General features: G+C 42.9%; 1 protein-coding gene across 4 annotated transcripts in view; it reads right to left on the bottom strand.

Moving 5' to 3' along the window:
* The window catches only part of EYA2 (EYA transcriptional coactivator and phosphatase 2), a 104,049-nt gene extending 96,865 nt beyond the window's left edge, over positions 1–7,184 (bottom strand). The window contains exon 1 of one of the 4 annotated variants that reach the window (XM_075108773.1): positions 7,097–7,184. Coding sequence is in view for 2 of the 4 variants with exons in the window: in XM_075108771.1 (XP_074964872.1) it covers positions 5,619–5,683 (65 nt within the window). In the remaining 2 variants the exon portion in view is untranslated. Of the gene's footprint in view, positions 1–5,618; positions 5,767–6,033; positions 6,286–7,096 lie in introns of those variants that run through there. The other 3 variants (XM_075108774.1, XM_075108771.1, XM_075108772.1) reach the window with 3 other exon arrangements.
* Positions 7,185–14,023: the final 6,839 nt, after the last annotated feature.

The raw sequence follows: 14,023 nt of genomic DNA, 5'->3' as shown, positions 1-14,023 counted from the left end.
CCTCTCCAAAAAGCAGAGGGGAGATGAATGACATCGGCATTTCATGCAGCACTCATGCAAAGACACGGACGTGAAGAAATCTCAGGTTTGTAACCAAATACTTTAAACCTTCATTTCCTTAAGAGGAAACCAGCTGGGAATAAGTTTGAAATGGGCTATCATGAAGGAAGTTTCTAACATCTGAAAAACAAACTTCAATCAATTTCTACCAGTCTCTGTCCATCAATAACAAACTCTTCACCTGCTTTTCAAATTGCTAAGGCCCAAACCATATCCAGGCTCTCCCAGCCTCAATCCCATTTTCACTCTTTGTATTCAAACCTGGCAGCAACAACAAAAAACCCCCAGCAGTCTGTCAAACAACAAAATCCCACACCCCAACAAAACACGCACTCTGCTTCTACAAAAAAATGTCAGTCAACAAATAGGCACAAATTTCACAATGGCTGAGGTCATTCCCTTCAAGTCATTAGGGTTTGTGGGTGAGTTTTCCTGGTGGTTTTAACATTGGTTTCTGTGATTGCAGTTATGCTTATTTATGCATTTAAGGCGTATGATCTAATACACTTAGGTTTAACTACTTCATTCTTTTGACATTCTTTCCAAATTATAAAAAGGATTCTTGGTGTTTTCACTGCCTTGGTAAAGAAACAAAATTGCTGTCCACATAATTTCTTAAAAATACAGAACAGAGTAAGTACTTGTTGAAAATAATTCAAAGAAAAAAAACCTACGCCAGACATTCCCCCCCCAGCATAACAGTAATTTTTGTTTTCTCTCTACCCTTCTGAAGGAACCTACTATTTTTTCGAAATAGCTGTTTTGCTGGCTTTTTAAAAACAATATTCAGGCCCTCTCTGTACTTCAGTTACAACTTATAATCAACACAGAAGTTCTTTTTTTTTTAATCCCTTCTATTTTTACTGTTTTGCTTTTAAAAAACTGCACATTTGCGGTACACTTCATTCACATTGCATCTTCCGCAGCCACTTTGATCTCTACAATAATGCTCATTTTATTCAATGCAATGTTTATGATCTACCAGAGGTGCTTGCTTGACAAAAATCATAGAAGTCAATTTTCTATTGTTTTTCTAAGGAAAATTTAAATTATCTTCTCCCTCCAAGGTAAAAAAAAAGCCCAAATAGCCCCCACCATCCAAATTAACCAACTTGTCAGAAACATTCAGAAACATTTTCCAAGAAGCTCAGATAAAAAATTATGTATACATGTGTGCACACATCTCTCCCTCAATAGTGTGTGCAGTGCGTGGCTATTAGCTTGTACACATAAATCATATTAAAACATTTTAAGTAACCTTTTCAAACTTGAGGCTGCGGTTACTTCGATGCAAGGTATTTCCAGGGTGCCTGGTATAGTTTCATATACCCCAGCACATTTCTAGTCAATAGGAGAAAGAGCAGACAGGACCCCACAAGCTCTGTTGAGACCGAAGGGCCTGTTCCTGCTCCGTCCCCTGCAGACAGGGGTGCCACCTCTCCTCTCAAGTCTCAGCTCAGCGTCACCACCAGGTACAGCTGTTTCGAGTCTGTGGCCCAGCCACACCATCAAAACATTCACCAGCACACAAAACGCTCTGAACTTCCCAAGCTGTCAGACCGCCATCTCCCCAGTTCTGTAAAATACCACAATTTACAGCCACGCACTTTGTGGGCACCACAACGAGGTCCCGGGCTCCCCTCTTCCCTGCTGCTCCTCCCTTTGCAAGCCACTTTTTCTATTCAAACCCCAACTAAAACGATCCTCCACAAATTAAAACAAACCTTCCTTAAAATTCCCCATAAACCTTACCACAACCCTGCAGCAGAATTCTGGCTTTCCACAGAGCCTCTGTACAGAAACACGAGGGAAAATACCTTAGCACGGCACTAATGAAGTGTTTCCCGGAGACAGCAGAGGTGACAAACAGAATGAGAGCAAAGCCAAGATGCCATCTCGACTTCAGGCAAACAACCTCTTCTGACCTCTGGCAGCTCCCACACACTATTAAACACAAAGTATTCTCTCCATGTTAATGAACCATGTACAATCTAACAGATAACACTGATGTTAAATAAACATGTTTATATGTGACTCCTAACGCTAGGACTTAAGCGGCTGCAGACAAATAATTTTAAATGGTAAGGATTATGCCCATGCAATCTTTCTCCTCTCATTTTACACACCTTTGAAATAATTCAAATACACACTTAAAGCCCAAGTAGTAAGAGTGAGTGAAAAGAGGTTTGACTATTTTTAATTAAGTATTCACTCTGTGACACACTCACTGGAACCCTCTATGCGGTGACCACTATTGGATCCAATTTTCCCCTCACACCTCTTTCAGCTGTAAATCAAGAGCAACTGAACAGCTTGCTGCAGAAGGGATCTGGATCTGGTTTTGTATGCCGTGATCAAAAAAATACTTTGCAAGGCGACTGCATAGTCCTAAATCCTTATTCCTGCTTCAGTACTATGGTAGCACCAAATCTACCTGCAAACGGCAACACCTCCAGGCCCCAAATGACCCAACCCAGATGAGCAATTATTTGCATCCTAATTGAGGGGCTTATCCTCACCTGATTAAAACACTGTGTTTGTTAAACATCATTACTTGAGTTAAGATCTGCAAATAAAGATGAAGTATTGTTTTAAGAATTAGACTGCCATGAACAATCGTTTTCTGATGAGACCTCTTAACAAACAGTCCCAACCAGGATGGTCAGTAGAAAAGGGAAGGAAAAAGGTTTGCTGACTTCTATCTCTGTATGTCAAAGTGAATATTATGCCATGAGTTTTGAGTAGTTATATTTTTTTTATTTAGATAGAAGCTTAAAAAAAGCTCCAGCTTGTACTTTTTACTAAATTAAGCCACTGAAAAGGAAGATGTATTGAAAACCTGAATGGCTTTACTTTTGTATATGCCATTGCTTACAGTCCTGAACATATTTTTTGTTCCTTCTTGGTCAAACTATTTTTCTGTACCATGTAGTACAACGTGAAATTTAATGAAAAGAACCTGACTGTTAGTCCAGGAGACTATGCCATGTACTAATCGAGTTTACATTGCTATTGCTGTGAATTATACACATGCATACAGTAAATATACATTGGAAACTGCAGTGCAAGATTTCCCTACTTGATCTACACCAAATGACCCCTTCACTTACGGGATATATTAAAAAAAGATCTTTATATTAAAACTGAAGCATTCCATGGTTTATGAAAAGGATTTGAATCTGCAACTTCATTTAACAGTTCATCTCTAATAAAAGTAACTCCAGCCAGGCAAAATTAATTCAAAAATATTTTCTTAGCATTCTAAGAACTTCTGCTAGTTTTCACAAAACTTTGAAAGCATTTTTCACTGCACAAGTAATCTTAACAATCATTTCCACAGATTAAGTCTAACAACCTGTGAATTTATTGCACAAGAAATTTACTGCAAGGAATAATTAGTCCTCAGCACTGTTTTTGCTTGTTCTCCAGTTGAAGACACCTTAAAACCATCTGGTTGCTGCAAAATTTGGCACAGAAGAAACAAATCTTACTGAAGAGAATTATAGCTGATTTCAGAATAGCTGTGTTACTACTACACATCATAAATAACAGTTGGGAAGACAGCAGAAAATTACTAACTTCTTTAATTGTTTTCTTTGTCAGCAGTGTGTACATATACACACTGACACGCAAATACAGCCGCGCTGACTTCGGCGGGATGCCTTTCAGGCTTGAAGTGAAACACGGAACTAATTTTTGCAGGATTAATAGCTAAATTATTTCATTTTCAGCAAAAAAACCTGGCATATCACCCCCCTAAGCACAACAACACAGCAACAGACAAGATTCTTTAAGCAAAATTCTTAGATCAAGTTCTTCATATGGATACCTGAGTTTAATTCCTTTTTATAACCAAGGCATATCTGCAGGCATCGTGTAGTTGAATATGGGACTTACTGTTGTGGGGGGAATTATCACCAACAATTTTATTTTTCCCTAATGAAGCTTTTCCAATGAAACTTAAGACTGCCAAGGCTGTGAGATATTTGAAACAGGAGTCCATTTCAAATATTTCAACCAAATAATGGTGATAAGATTAGTGAGTCATGGGAATCAAGTCTCTACACAGTAGTTTAAAAGAAAATGAGCTGAGGGGAACGGGCTAAACAAAGCAAAGCAAAACAAATCGATGAGCCTAGAACCAAAAGAGTACACCACTTGTTATTTAGCCAAATGTTTTGACCTGTTGGTAGGGGAGTAGAAGAGGCACAAGAATTGTGTGGACAAATTGGCTCAATATTTCACTCAGTAACTTCACAATTTAATTTTCCATCACACATATAAGATTTTTTTAAAGAGACGTAAGTTAGAAAAATTAAATCAAGCTATCAGCTGCTGTGCCATTTCAAGCAAATTTTCAAAACATGCTTAAAAAGTTTCTGGAATGCTTCCAAAACTGCAAGCACTGATTATTTTCAAGGCATTTGTAGCGCAAGTCTCTCCTACTTGCATGTGTAACATTTGAGGCCACATGATGCCTTAAATTTCAAAGTAGAAATAAAAATTCAGCTTTATTTAAGAATAGAAATGGTTTATTCATGTCAAAAAGGACGAGGAGAAAGAATTTACCCTTAACGTAGCAATATGTAACACTAAACAGTGCAAGACTAAGAAACGCTAGTTTAGACATAGAACAGATAGTTAAAATATATGGCATGTTTTGGGGACCAGACTGCCCTAATATGCACAGATGTAGAAACGCACAAGGAATTTAGACATGCTTTCTTAATATATTGGGGGGGGGGACACGGACCCCTCTATAGATGGCACTGCAGAGATAAGAAATTCTCAGTAAATCAGTAAAGTCCCCACAAAAGATTAAACAATAAACCATTGCCTTTAACAGCGCTAAGGGATGTGTGAATTTGATACTATGCTGAACAAAACTGCTGTTAATGAATTTGATGTAGACCAATGAACCGTTTATTAGTTAACCATATATATTTTAAGAATTAAAATTTTATACAACAGAATATACCATTATTTGAAATGCCTGAAAAACAGCAGTTGTATACCATGAATAATTTCCTTCAGAGGCCATTCACTGGGCTCAAGCATGATTTAACACTCAAAAGAGTTCACTTAAACTGCATAAGTCACACTACAAGTTTTCCTCACACAACAGCCGCGAAACAGAGCATTAACTCATTTTATGTAAACGCATGCTTCAGGTTTTAAAGTAACTTCTAAACGAAGCCAGGTCTAAGGTAAAGCCAAACGCTGCACATCAATTAACTACCTCGGTTAATTCCCGCTCGCAGCTCCGCGGGCAGGACCCCAGCGCGCTGCCGCGCTTCACGCCACGGACGGCGCCGCGCTGCGCCCAGAACCGCTCCGCGCCCGCGGAGGGCGGCTCAGCGCGCCCCTCCGCCCCTCGACGGCTTGCGGGGAGAGCGCCCCGCTCCACGCCCCCCCGCGCCCTCCCGCTCCGCGCCCCCCGCACCGTCCCGCGCAACACGCGGAGGCAGTTTCGCGCTTGGGACCGCAGCCGCCCGTCCCCTCCGCGGGCGCGGACGGAGGGCGCTCCGCGGCCGTACCCCCTTCCCGCACGCACTCACCGGAGGCGCAGCGCGGAGCCGGAGCGCTGCGGAGTGTGCGCGCCCGCTGCGGGCGCAGTGAGCATGTGCGAGGCAAGGCGCGCATGCCCGCGCAAGGGAGCGGAGCGGAGCGGGGCGGCGGCTCCGCACCCCGCGCTGCGCCCGAGGCGCGTCCACCCCCCCTCCCCGCCGCGCCTCCCGCGGGGTGCGGAGCGGCGCGGGGCGGTACGCCTCCTCCCGCACGCGAGGGACCACGCGGGGATTTTTAATCGGTTCATCTGACCTGTTGCTTCCCCGGTAGCGAGGCCGGAACACCCGGCCCCCCCGCCCGCCCGCCCCCCCCCCCCCCCCCCCCCCCGGCCCCCCACCCCCGGTAGCCTGTCACCGGGACCGCCGGCCCCCGACAGCACCGCGGAGCTTTCCCTACCGCACCTACCGCACGCGTGGGCCCGCGGCGTGTGGCAGCGCGAGCCCTCGGAGGTGTCCCAGCGCCCGCGGGGGCTGCGCGGCCCGCGGCGGGGCGGAGGAGGAGCCTCCCGCGGCTCCCGCACGCCGCGGGGCCCGGCCGGAGCGCGGGGACGCCCTGGCAGCCCCTCCGCTATTGTCGCGAAGCTGCCCCGTGGGACCCAGCGCCGCGGGCTTGGCTGGAGGCAGAGCTGTCCCCGCCGCTTCCCCCGCGGTTTCGAACAAAAGCCCGTCAGTGTTTTCACTGATCGCAGGTACGCTCCTAACAGGCTTTTGTAAAATTTTTTTTTTTTTGCTTTCGTAGCTGCAGTTTTATCTCTGTCAGTGCTACCAATGCACGTTCAGCTGCAAGTTTTTAAAAGGCATTCGTGGTTTAAAATTTGGACGCTTGAATACCACTTGAATACCACCTTATCTGTAGGCTCCGCTTCCATGAAAATAACCATTCTCGCTACAGTCCTTGTGTTACCGATCTCTAGTGACAATTTTCAAATATCAATTTAAAAAGAAGGGCTTTTGCAGGCATCTGGTTTTCTTAGGCACACTGTGCTGCAGAGCTGTAGGTCCTGCAGACCTGCAGAAATAGCTTCGCTTGCGCGAGCCATCCCTCTGCACTCAGGGACACAGAGCGTTGCACAGCTCCTGGCTTCCCAGAGGTGAAAGCCCCCCGGGTGATCTCGCTTCTAGCTCTGATCTCCTTAAGGGAACCAGAATGGCTTTGTGGCCATACAGAGGTGCTGCCCCATCTCCTGTGTCAGCACAAAATCAGAGGCAGTCTCTGGCATGTGCACCTTGAGGGGGACTTGTGCTCCTGCCCAGTGACGGGTGCCTCTGTTGGGTACATCATCTGCTCCGCCCGTCCAAGCGAGGGGCAACGGGCACCTTCGGTGGGCTCCTGCTGGGGAGAATGGGCTGGGGCCTCCCACCGCGTGCACCCTCCATGCGTCCCCATGTGCTGTAAGCCGTGCGCACAGCTCCACCTTGCCTCATACACGGCACAGGTGCCGCACAGCTGCCCCTTCCCACCGGCGTACCTGCTCACTGGGGATGCAGCCCGGCCACAGCGGCATTGGGGTGTTTCCTTTCCGCACCCCGCTCTTCCTCTTTATTCCCCCCCTTCTCGCCAGCCTGAGGCAGACTGCAGCTCTCCAGTTCTGTCTCTCCAGCACTGGAGGCATTGGAGGAGACCTGCAAGTCCTCGCCCCAACGGCTTTTATTACACCTAGCCCTTTCCTCAGGAAGGGGATATCCCATGAACCACAGTGGAAAAGCCAAAGGAGCACAAAGGGTGTTGAGTTCAGGGTTTGAACAAGCTGCAGCCCACTCATGGATTTAACTCAAAATTTTGACAATGGAACAAAAACATCATTGCAATGAGACAGCTGTTTTTACTATCAAAATCTCTCAGATCAGTTTGACTGCAAAGTGTGTTCCTACAGTCCAAAGGAGACAAAGCTCCCAGCATCAGTTTGGAGCTGGCAGGCTTCCTAGCATGAGCTACCTCCTGCCGGCCTAGAAAAACTAAAGCTCTTTCAGTTGTTATTCCCCATCAGTTCTCAGCACTAACCCCCTGATTTCCCCATGGATTATCTGCAGTTCTGGGTTTACACCGCTCTCACATTAAACTTGGAGAGATCGCTGGTTTGGGGGACTTCCTTGCTGCCCTTCTTGCCTGTAATCGTGGCTCTGGTGAGGAGTCTCTGAAGTACAAGAAAGCCTTTAGGTCTGTTTTGAAAAAAAAAAATCTTTTCCTTTCCCCCGCTGCCCTGCCCAAAAACCCGATTGCCACGTTAGCTCCTTTTGAAGCTGGTCTTAACAAGTAAGTTCATATATACTAACCATCTGAAAATGCCTTGCATGCAAAATCCACTCAACCCTTGATTTCACAACGTATTTGAATATATGCTTACTTTTATGCATGTGAATAGTCCTACAACAATCAATACAATTATTTACTTAAGTGCTTAAAGCCAGGCAGGTATTTAAGAATTAGTATTGTTTGTGGTAATGCCACAGAAAGCCAGTCAGAGACCAGGACCTCATTGTTTGTACAGCACCCTGCACACAAAAAGACACTCCTTGTCCCTTTCAGTATAAGTAATTTTTGTAACTTGTGAATTGGTGCCAGAAACACCTTTCTTGAGCTGGTGGGTAAACATTATTTGCCTGCTCTAATATCCTTTCTATTTACTAAAAATGCTGTATGCAATATTTAGAAAAGTAGGTAAGGGCACAGTGGGAAAAGGGTGCAAAGTGACAGATAAAGGATATTTTTCAATTAGGAATTTGAGGTATTTTCATCATGGTTAGTATCCAGCAAGATACCTGTAGGCCTTAAAAGCAATTTAGAAAGGCAAGGGAACAAAATGGTTTCTGCCCCACAGATGAGCCTCTGGGTTGGGGTGCACAGGTCATACAGCTGCATGGGGTACTGGGCTGCAAGGCAAGAGAAAGTAGGAGCAAGTCCTAGCAGTTGGCTCAATAAAAGTCTCCATTTCGTCAGGCTGGGTCATCGTCAGTCATCTCATGCCAGGGATTTCTCAGTGACAGCATTTTTTTTTGTTAAAGACCAAGCCAGGTTTACAAGGAGGTTTGCCTGACTTGTCACCCTGTGCTTGTTCCCAGGTACCATAAACTTAAAAGAATAAAGGGAAACAGTGCAGAAAGCTCCACATATTGACTGAATGGGAATGCTCCCAGTCACCTGGCTAGGTGTCAGTGACCTGGACAGATTGAGGAGCTAATGGTCCCCTTCCCTGGGGAAGCTCCAGATCCAGAGAGCTTATCCCATAGTGTGGGAGAGCCTACAGCTACACCTCAGCCTCTCCTCTGAGGACTAAGGAGCTAGATCCCAAAGCTTAGTTACTATGGAAAGTGGATTCCCCTTGAGGAATTATTTCCAGTTCCTGCTGTCCACCTCATTGTCAACATGAACTGAGTTATATCAGTACAAACAACTGGTTCCATTTTTAAAAACAAGAAATGATCCAATATTTAACTTCAGCATCCTCTCTGACAATTAAGATGTGACACCACCCTCTGGTACAAACCAAGGTGAGAAGCCCTCGAAAGGGTATAGAGGATTTATTGGGGTGCTGAATATGGTTAACCCCAAGCATAGAAACACCCCGAGTCAGACACTGAGAGTCATGAAATTGCTTTACAAAGTGTAAAATTTTAAAAGCAATGAATTTCGGGCGCTTACTAATTGTTCTCTGGCCCTTGGGTTCATGTTTTCAATTTCTCTTTGCAACCACAATGCTGAGTAACTTACTTGTCTTCTAAAATTAAAACTGAGAATCTCACATTTTCATGTTTTCACATGATGCCAGAGCTCAGGCTTTGTGGAAAAAAAAAAACCCCAACCCAAACCCAAAACACCCCAACCCTCACATTTTAGACGACTTTCAACAAAATTGCGAAAGTTGGCAGCCATAATATTTCCTAACACATTATTTTGTGGACTGCAGTGAAATTTCATTCTCAAGCCTAATGGTTGCTTCCTTTCTGGTAAATGCCAGAATTGCTGCTGCTGTTATTGTTAGAACATCATTAATTTATGCAGTGCTTTAAAAACAGAGGAGAGGTACTCTGTCCTCAAGTAATTAGAGGATAAATAACACAAGCTAGAGACTATTTTGAATTTCTTTTTTGTACAGCTGAACAGAATTACTTAAAAAAGAGCTATTTCAAGTTTTAGTGCTCAATCCTGCAAGGTGCTGAGGGTCTGATTCTGGAAACTCTTTAAACATATGTTTAATTTTAATACCACCAGACTGACCTCAGTGCAATAAAGCACTTATTACAGGACTAGTTATTTATCAGGAGTGCCATCCGAGGGGACTTAACGGTGCTATACTTGGTTCCACTTTTGATGCCAAAAGGCTCAGCACCTCGTAGGATGGATTCCTCTGGGATGACAGGAGCTGTGTCAGGATCCCAGTGCTAACACCTCACGTTCAGCATTCAGACTCAGAGCCATCAATTCCAAGATTATTCTTCTTATTTCTAAGAAATACTTGTTTGCAAAGTTGCAGGCTGCGATACTAAACATCGGTAGTTGGGTCTTTCATACTGATGATAAACCAATATGCGTTGTTTAGCCTGCTTCATCAAAATTCAGAACATTTGTAACTGATAAACAAAGTGCATGTTAGCTATTAAAGCTCAAAATTAGGCAGGCAGTAAAAAGTAATCCGAGAGGAGGACTGTAGCTACTGATACTATTGAAGCTGGTCTTAAAACATATGGTTTCCAATCATTGACACAATGCACAAAAATAAAACCCTGCAACTGAGGAGTGCCTGATCTTTTCACCACTAAATGATCAAATATGCCTGTTTGTTTTTTAGTTTTATGTCCCCTTCCTCTTCCTGGTTTTTAAAAGTAGAAGCTTGCTATTTTATATTAACTGAAGATTTGGCCCTTTGTACTGGCTACAGACGGGGTTCATTAATCAATTTCCACTACTGGCTTGCAATGAAAAAAACCAGAATTTTTTACTTCTTTTTTCTTTTTCTTTTTTTTTTTTTAAATACCCTTCCACTATTTTGCTTGGAATTTCTCCTGTAGAAACAAAAGTTCCCTCTACTCCATCCGTCCTGTTTCCTCGTGCTTTAGCAGAAAAATTATTTGTACTATGAAGACAATGAAATTTCACAAATAATACATCCATTGACAAAAAATTTATGGTTTGTTTCAGGGTGAGATGCTGCTACTCTTTACTGCACACAGCCTTCTCTAACAACAGGAATAAAACCAATTTCACCTGTGAACCACAACCGCATAACAATTTGTTTGCATGGAAAGCTATTAAAATGGAAAATAAGTTTTGATGTTTTTTTTCCCATGAGTTTTTTTAAGAGCTCTTTTAATAACATAACAGGAGAACAAAATTCTTGTGTTGTGCTGCCGTCTTAGCCTGGGATGGAGCACTATACGCAGATGTACTCTTCCCTCTGCCTCACTTCGGTACCTGCAGCTACGAACCCTGTTCTGAATATGGGGAATGGCCATGGCTCTGCTGGTGGAAGGAATGATGGTCTGCAGGAGAGATATGAAGACCTGACCCAAGACAGAGCTAGGCAACATTTTAAAGTTAAGATTTATTATTTCAATTACCAGTAATTAAAAAATGGTTAGGAAGAATTTGGATACCAATCCATTCGGAGAGGAGGTGCACAACTCGGGGGGTTTTACACTACAGCAGAGCTGGGAAATGGCCAATTTTCAATTCTAATCAATAAGTGCATTATAAGTCAGATTAAGAAAACTGGTATTAATTTTTAATAAAAGAACATTCCCTTTGAAAATAGGATGTATTTGAGGTCCAAAAGGAAGACACATGGTCCATTTATGTGGCTGCGAAGGAAAATGGAAAGTATTTGTGCATTTGTGCAGTTGTTTTCTCATGGGTGGTTAGCTTTCTTTTTTTCTTTTCCTCTTTTTACACTTCAGGTGAAGTGTTTTGTAGCTATCGGCTTCCTCCTCAGGGAATACTTATGAATTCCATAGACTGGCAAACCTACTCATAAATTAGAACTTTTGGCTCTGTTTCTTCATGACTACAGCAGTGTGCATGAGGCAAAATGTAATTCAGGGACGTCACTGAAGTTGCTTCTGACCCATATAATGTTGCATCTGCCTCCAGGTAGGTGATGTTACAGCAAGCCAAAAAAAGCTGAATTTTGGGTGGGCTCCAGGTTAGGCACTGGTTAGCTTTTGATGCAAGAGCATCGAAGTCCCTCAGCTGTTGCTGCGACAGCAGCTCAGCAGCACTGCTGGTACAGAGTGGCTGACTAGTCTTCCAGAAATCTTCCATTTAATTTCTCTTGTAGAATTGGAAAGTATTTCAAAAGTTCATTCACATGTGAATCAAAAGCCATCCTTCCTCCAACCTTACATTGGATTTTAACTGCAAGGAGTTTGATTTTAGGAATCTGAATGCAAGCCCTCTGGAACTTCTTCTAGTGTGCTTGTCCTCATGGGAATGAAGTCTCATTATTACGTACACTAAAATTGATAATCAAAGACAAATGCTTCCCTGTGTTATTTTAAACTTGGAGAATGTTTACCTGAATTCTATCTACTTTCATTCAAGAAATCTCATCTGGCTTTCTAAACTGTACTCTATCTTTAGCCAACTTTAAGTCACATTATACTTGATGGAAAATTTAGGGACAAATTCAGTTGTACTTTCAATGTAATTTAACTACACCGTAGAAACAGGCTTTCAAACCTTTCATCAAACTGATTTACGAGCGGAACTAAGGTTTGCTTAGTACAACATTTTCACAGTAAGAGTTACATTCTCACAAAAGGGAATGCTGTCAGGTAGAATGACCATGAGTCAATTCTGCCAAACTAATTGCTCTGTTCAGATAAGTCAATCTGGCTGCCTCAAAACTTTAATTAGAAAATTTAATGCAATATTTTAAAAATTGCTCCAAAACATGGCTGATAAATATTTTAAATCAAACTGAGAATACAATAGGTGCATAAAAGCATTTTGCTATTTTCCTATCATTAGTATTCATTGGACTTTTAAATTTGTTTTACAAACTGATGAGAGGGCAGAACGTTGTAGGTTGAAGAACTGGAAAGTACCAAAGGAGATAGGCTTCCAGAGGGCAACTTATACTACATTTAATGAATGCATGTGATTACAAGCTGTAAAGATCCACCCCAAGTTAAAAGAATAAGTGTTTTTTCCGAACTGCTGTACAAATACAGTGAAATGTAAGAAACTCAGATCTAGTCAGGTAGTGCTAGGAAATCACAAATAGTCTATTCTCATTTTTTTTATTAAGAAGAAACACAATAATTCCCTTTCTGTTTATTACAACAGAGAGATCATTTGCATCTTACTAATCCATATAACAGGCATCCACATCCTCAATCTGTGAGATCGAGAGTTCCGTGCACCCTTCTGATAACTCATTGATCACCCTTTAGATGTAGAAAGCAAGTAAATCAATGTGATTTATAGTTTGGGGAGCAATTCTCTGCAGATCAATTTACCTAGGATAATTCTTTTAAAAACTGACCCTGGTAAAATGTTTCCTTTTCTTTCTGTGCTCAAGAAGATAATTAGAATAAAATGTTCCCTTATGCTCCAAAAATGTGACTTTACATGGTCTAATATTTACTTTGTTTTTGTTTCAGCCTACAGGCACCTTCCACTACTGTATACTAGCGCAGCGAGTGCTCAGGCGGGAGGCTGCGCTTCGTGTCTGTTCTTAGCAGAGGGGGGGACAGGCAAATATCTGCTCTACATGGCACCATTCAGCATTGACCTAGGAGAGTCACTCATCTGCTATGCTATAAGCAGAATAACTTGGGGCTTTCAAAAAGAAGTTTTTCTAAATTGTGGGAGGTAGTATGATAAGATCTCCGTCTGGCTTGCAGCAATTTGAGTACTTCTGACTTGTTTATACCATTTGAAATATCTAATGAATACAATATGCTGTCCCCAAAATAATATTGCATATAAGGCCCATAAATTTAGAGTAAAAAGTTTCATAAAAGAACTTAGCACATTACCTCTCTATAAACGTTAATGTAAGTTCCCTGTAAGGCTCTCCTGAGCTTCTGTTACACCCAACAAGCAGTCAGGGAAGTGCAGGCAGCAGGGATGCTGAAGGAACAGAGGAGATCCAATCTAGTGGTCAAGTGTCCTCCTGCTTCACTGCATTTTGTTGCTATTTTTCCACCTCCAACAATTTTTCACTTAATGTTTTCATGGAGCAACAAATGCCAATGGATGCCTAAGGGAAAATGACCCAGGAACCAAATGTGACCCCAGCACAGGCAGTGATGGATGCTGGGAAAAGGGCCCATTGAGAGCCTCAGACACAAGGAGCGATGAACAAGATCCAGGGTCCACCCAGGGAGCCCTGTCAGATACAAAAGCAGAAGGGGCCAAAGAGAAGCCCAGTGATGAGCCACCTATAGCACAGAGC

Source organism: Phalacrocorax aristotelis, chromosome 13 (assembly GCF_949628215.1).
Source record: "Phalacrocorax aristotelis chromosome 13, bGulAri2.1, whole genome shotgun sequence".
Lineage (NCBI taxonomy): Eukaryota > Metazoa > Chordata > Aves > Suliformes > Phalacrocoracidae > Phalacrocorax > Phalacrocorax aristotelis.
This window is presented reverse-complemented; position numbering and strand designations above follow the sequence as displayed.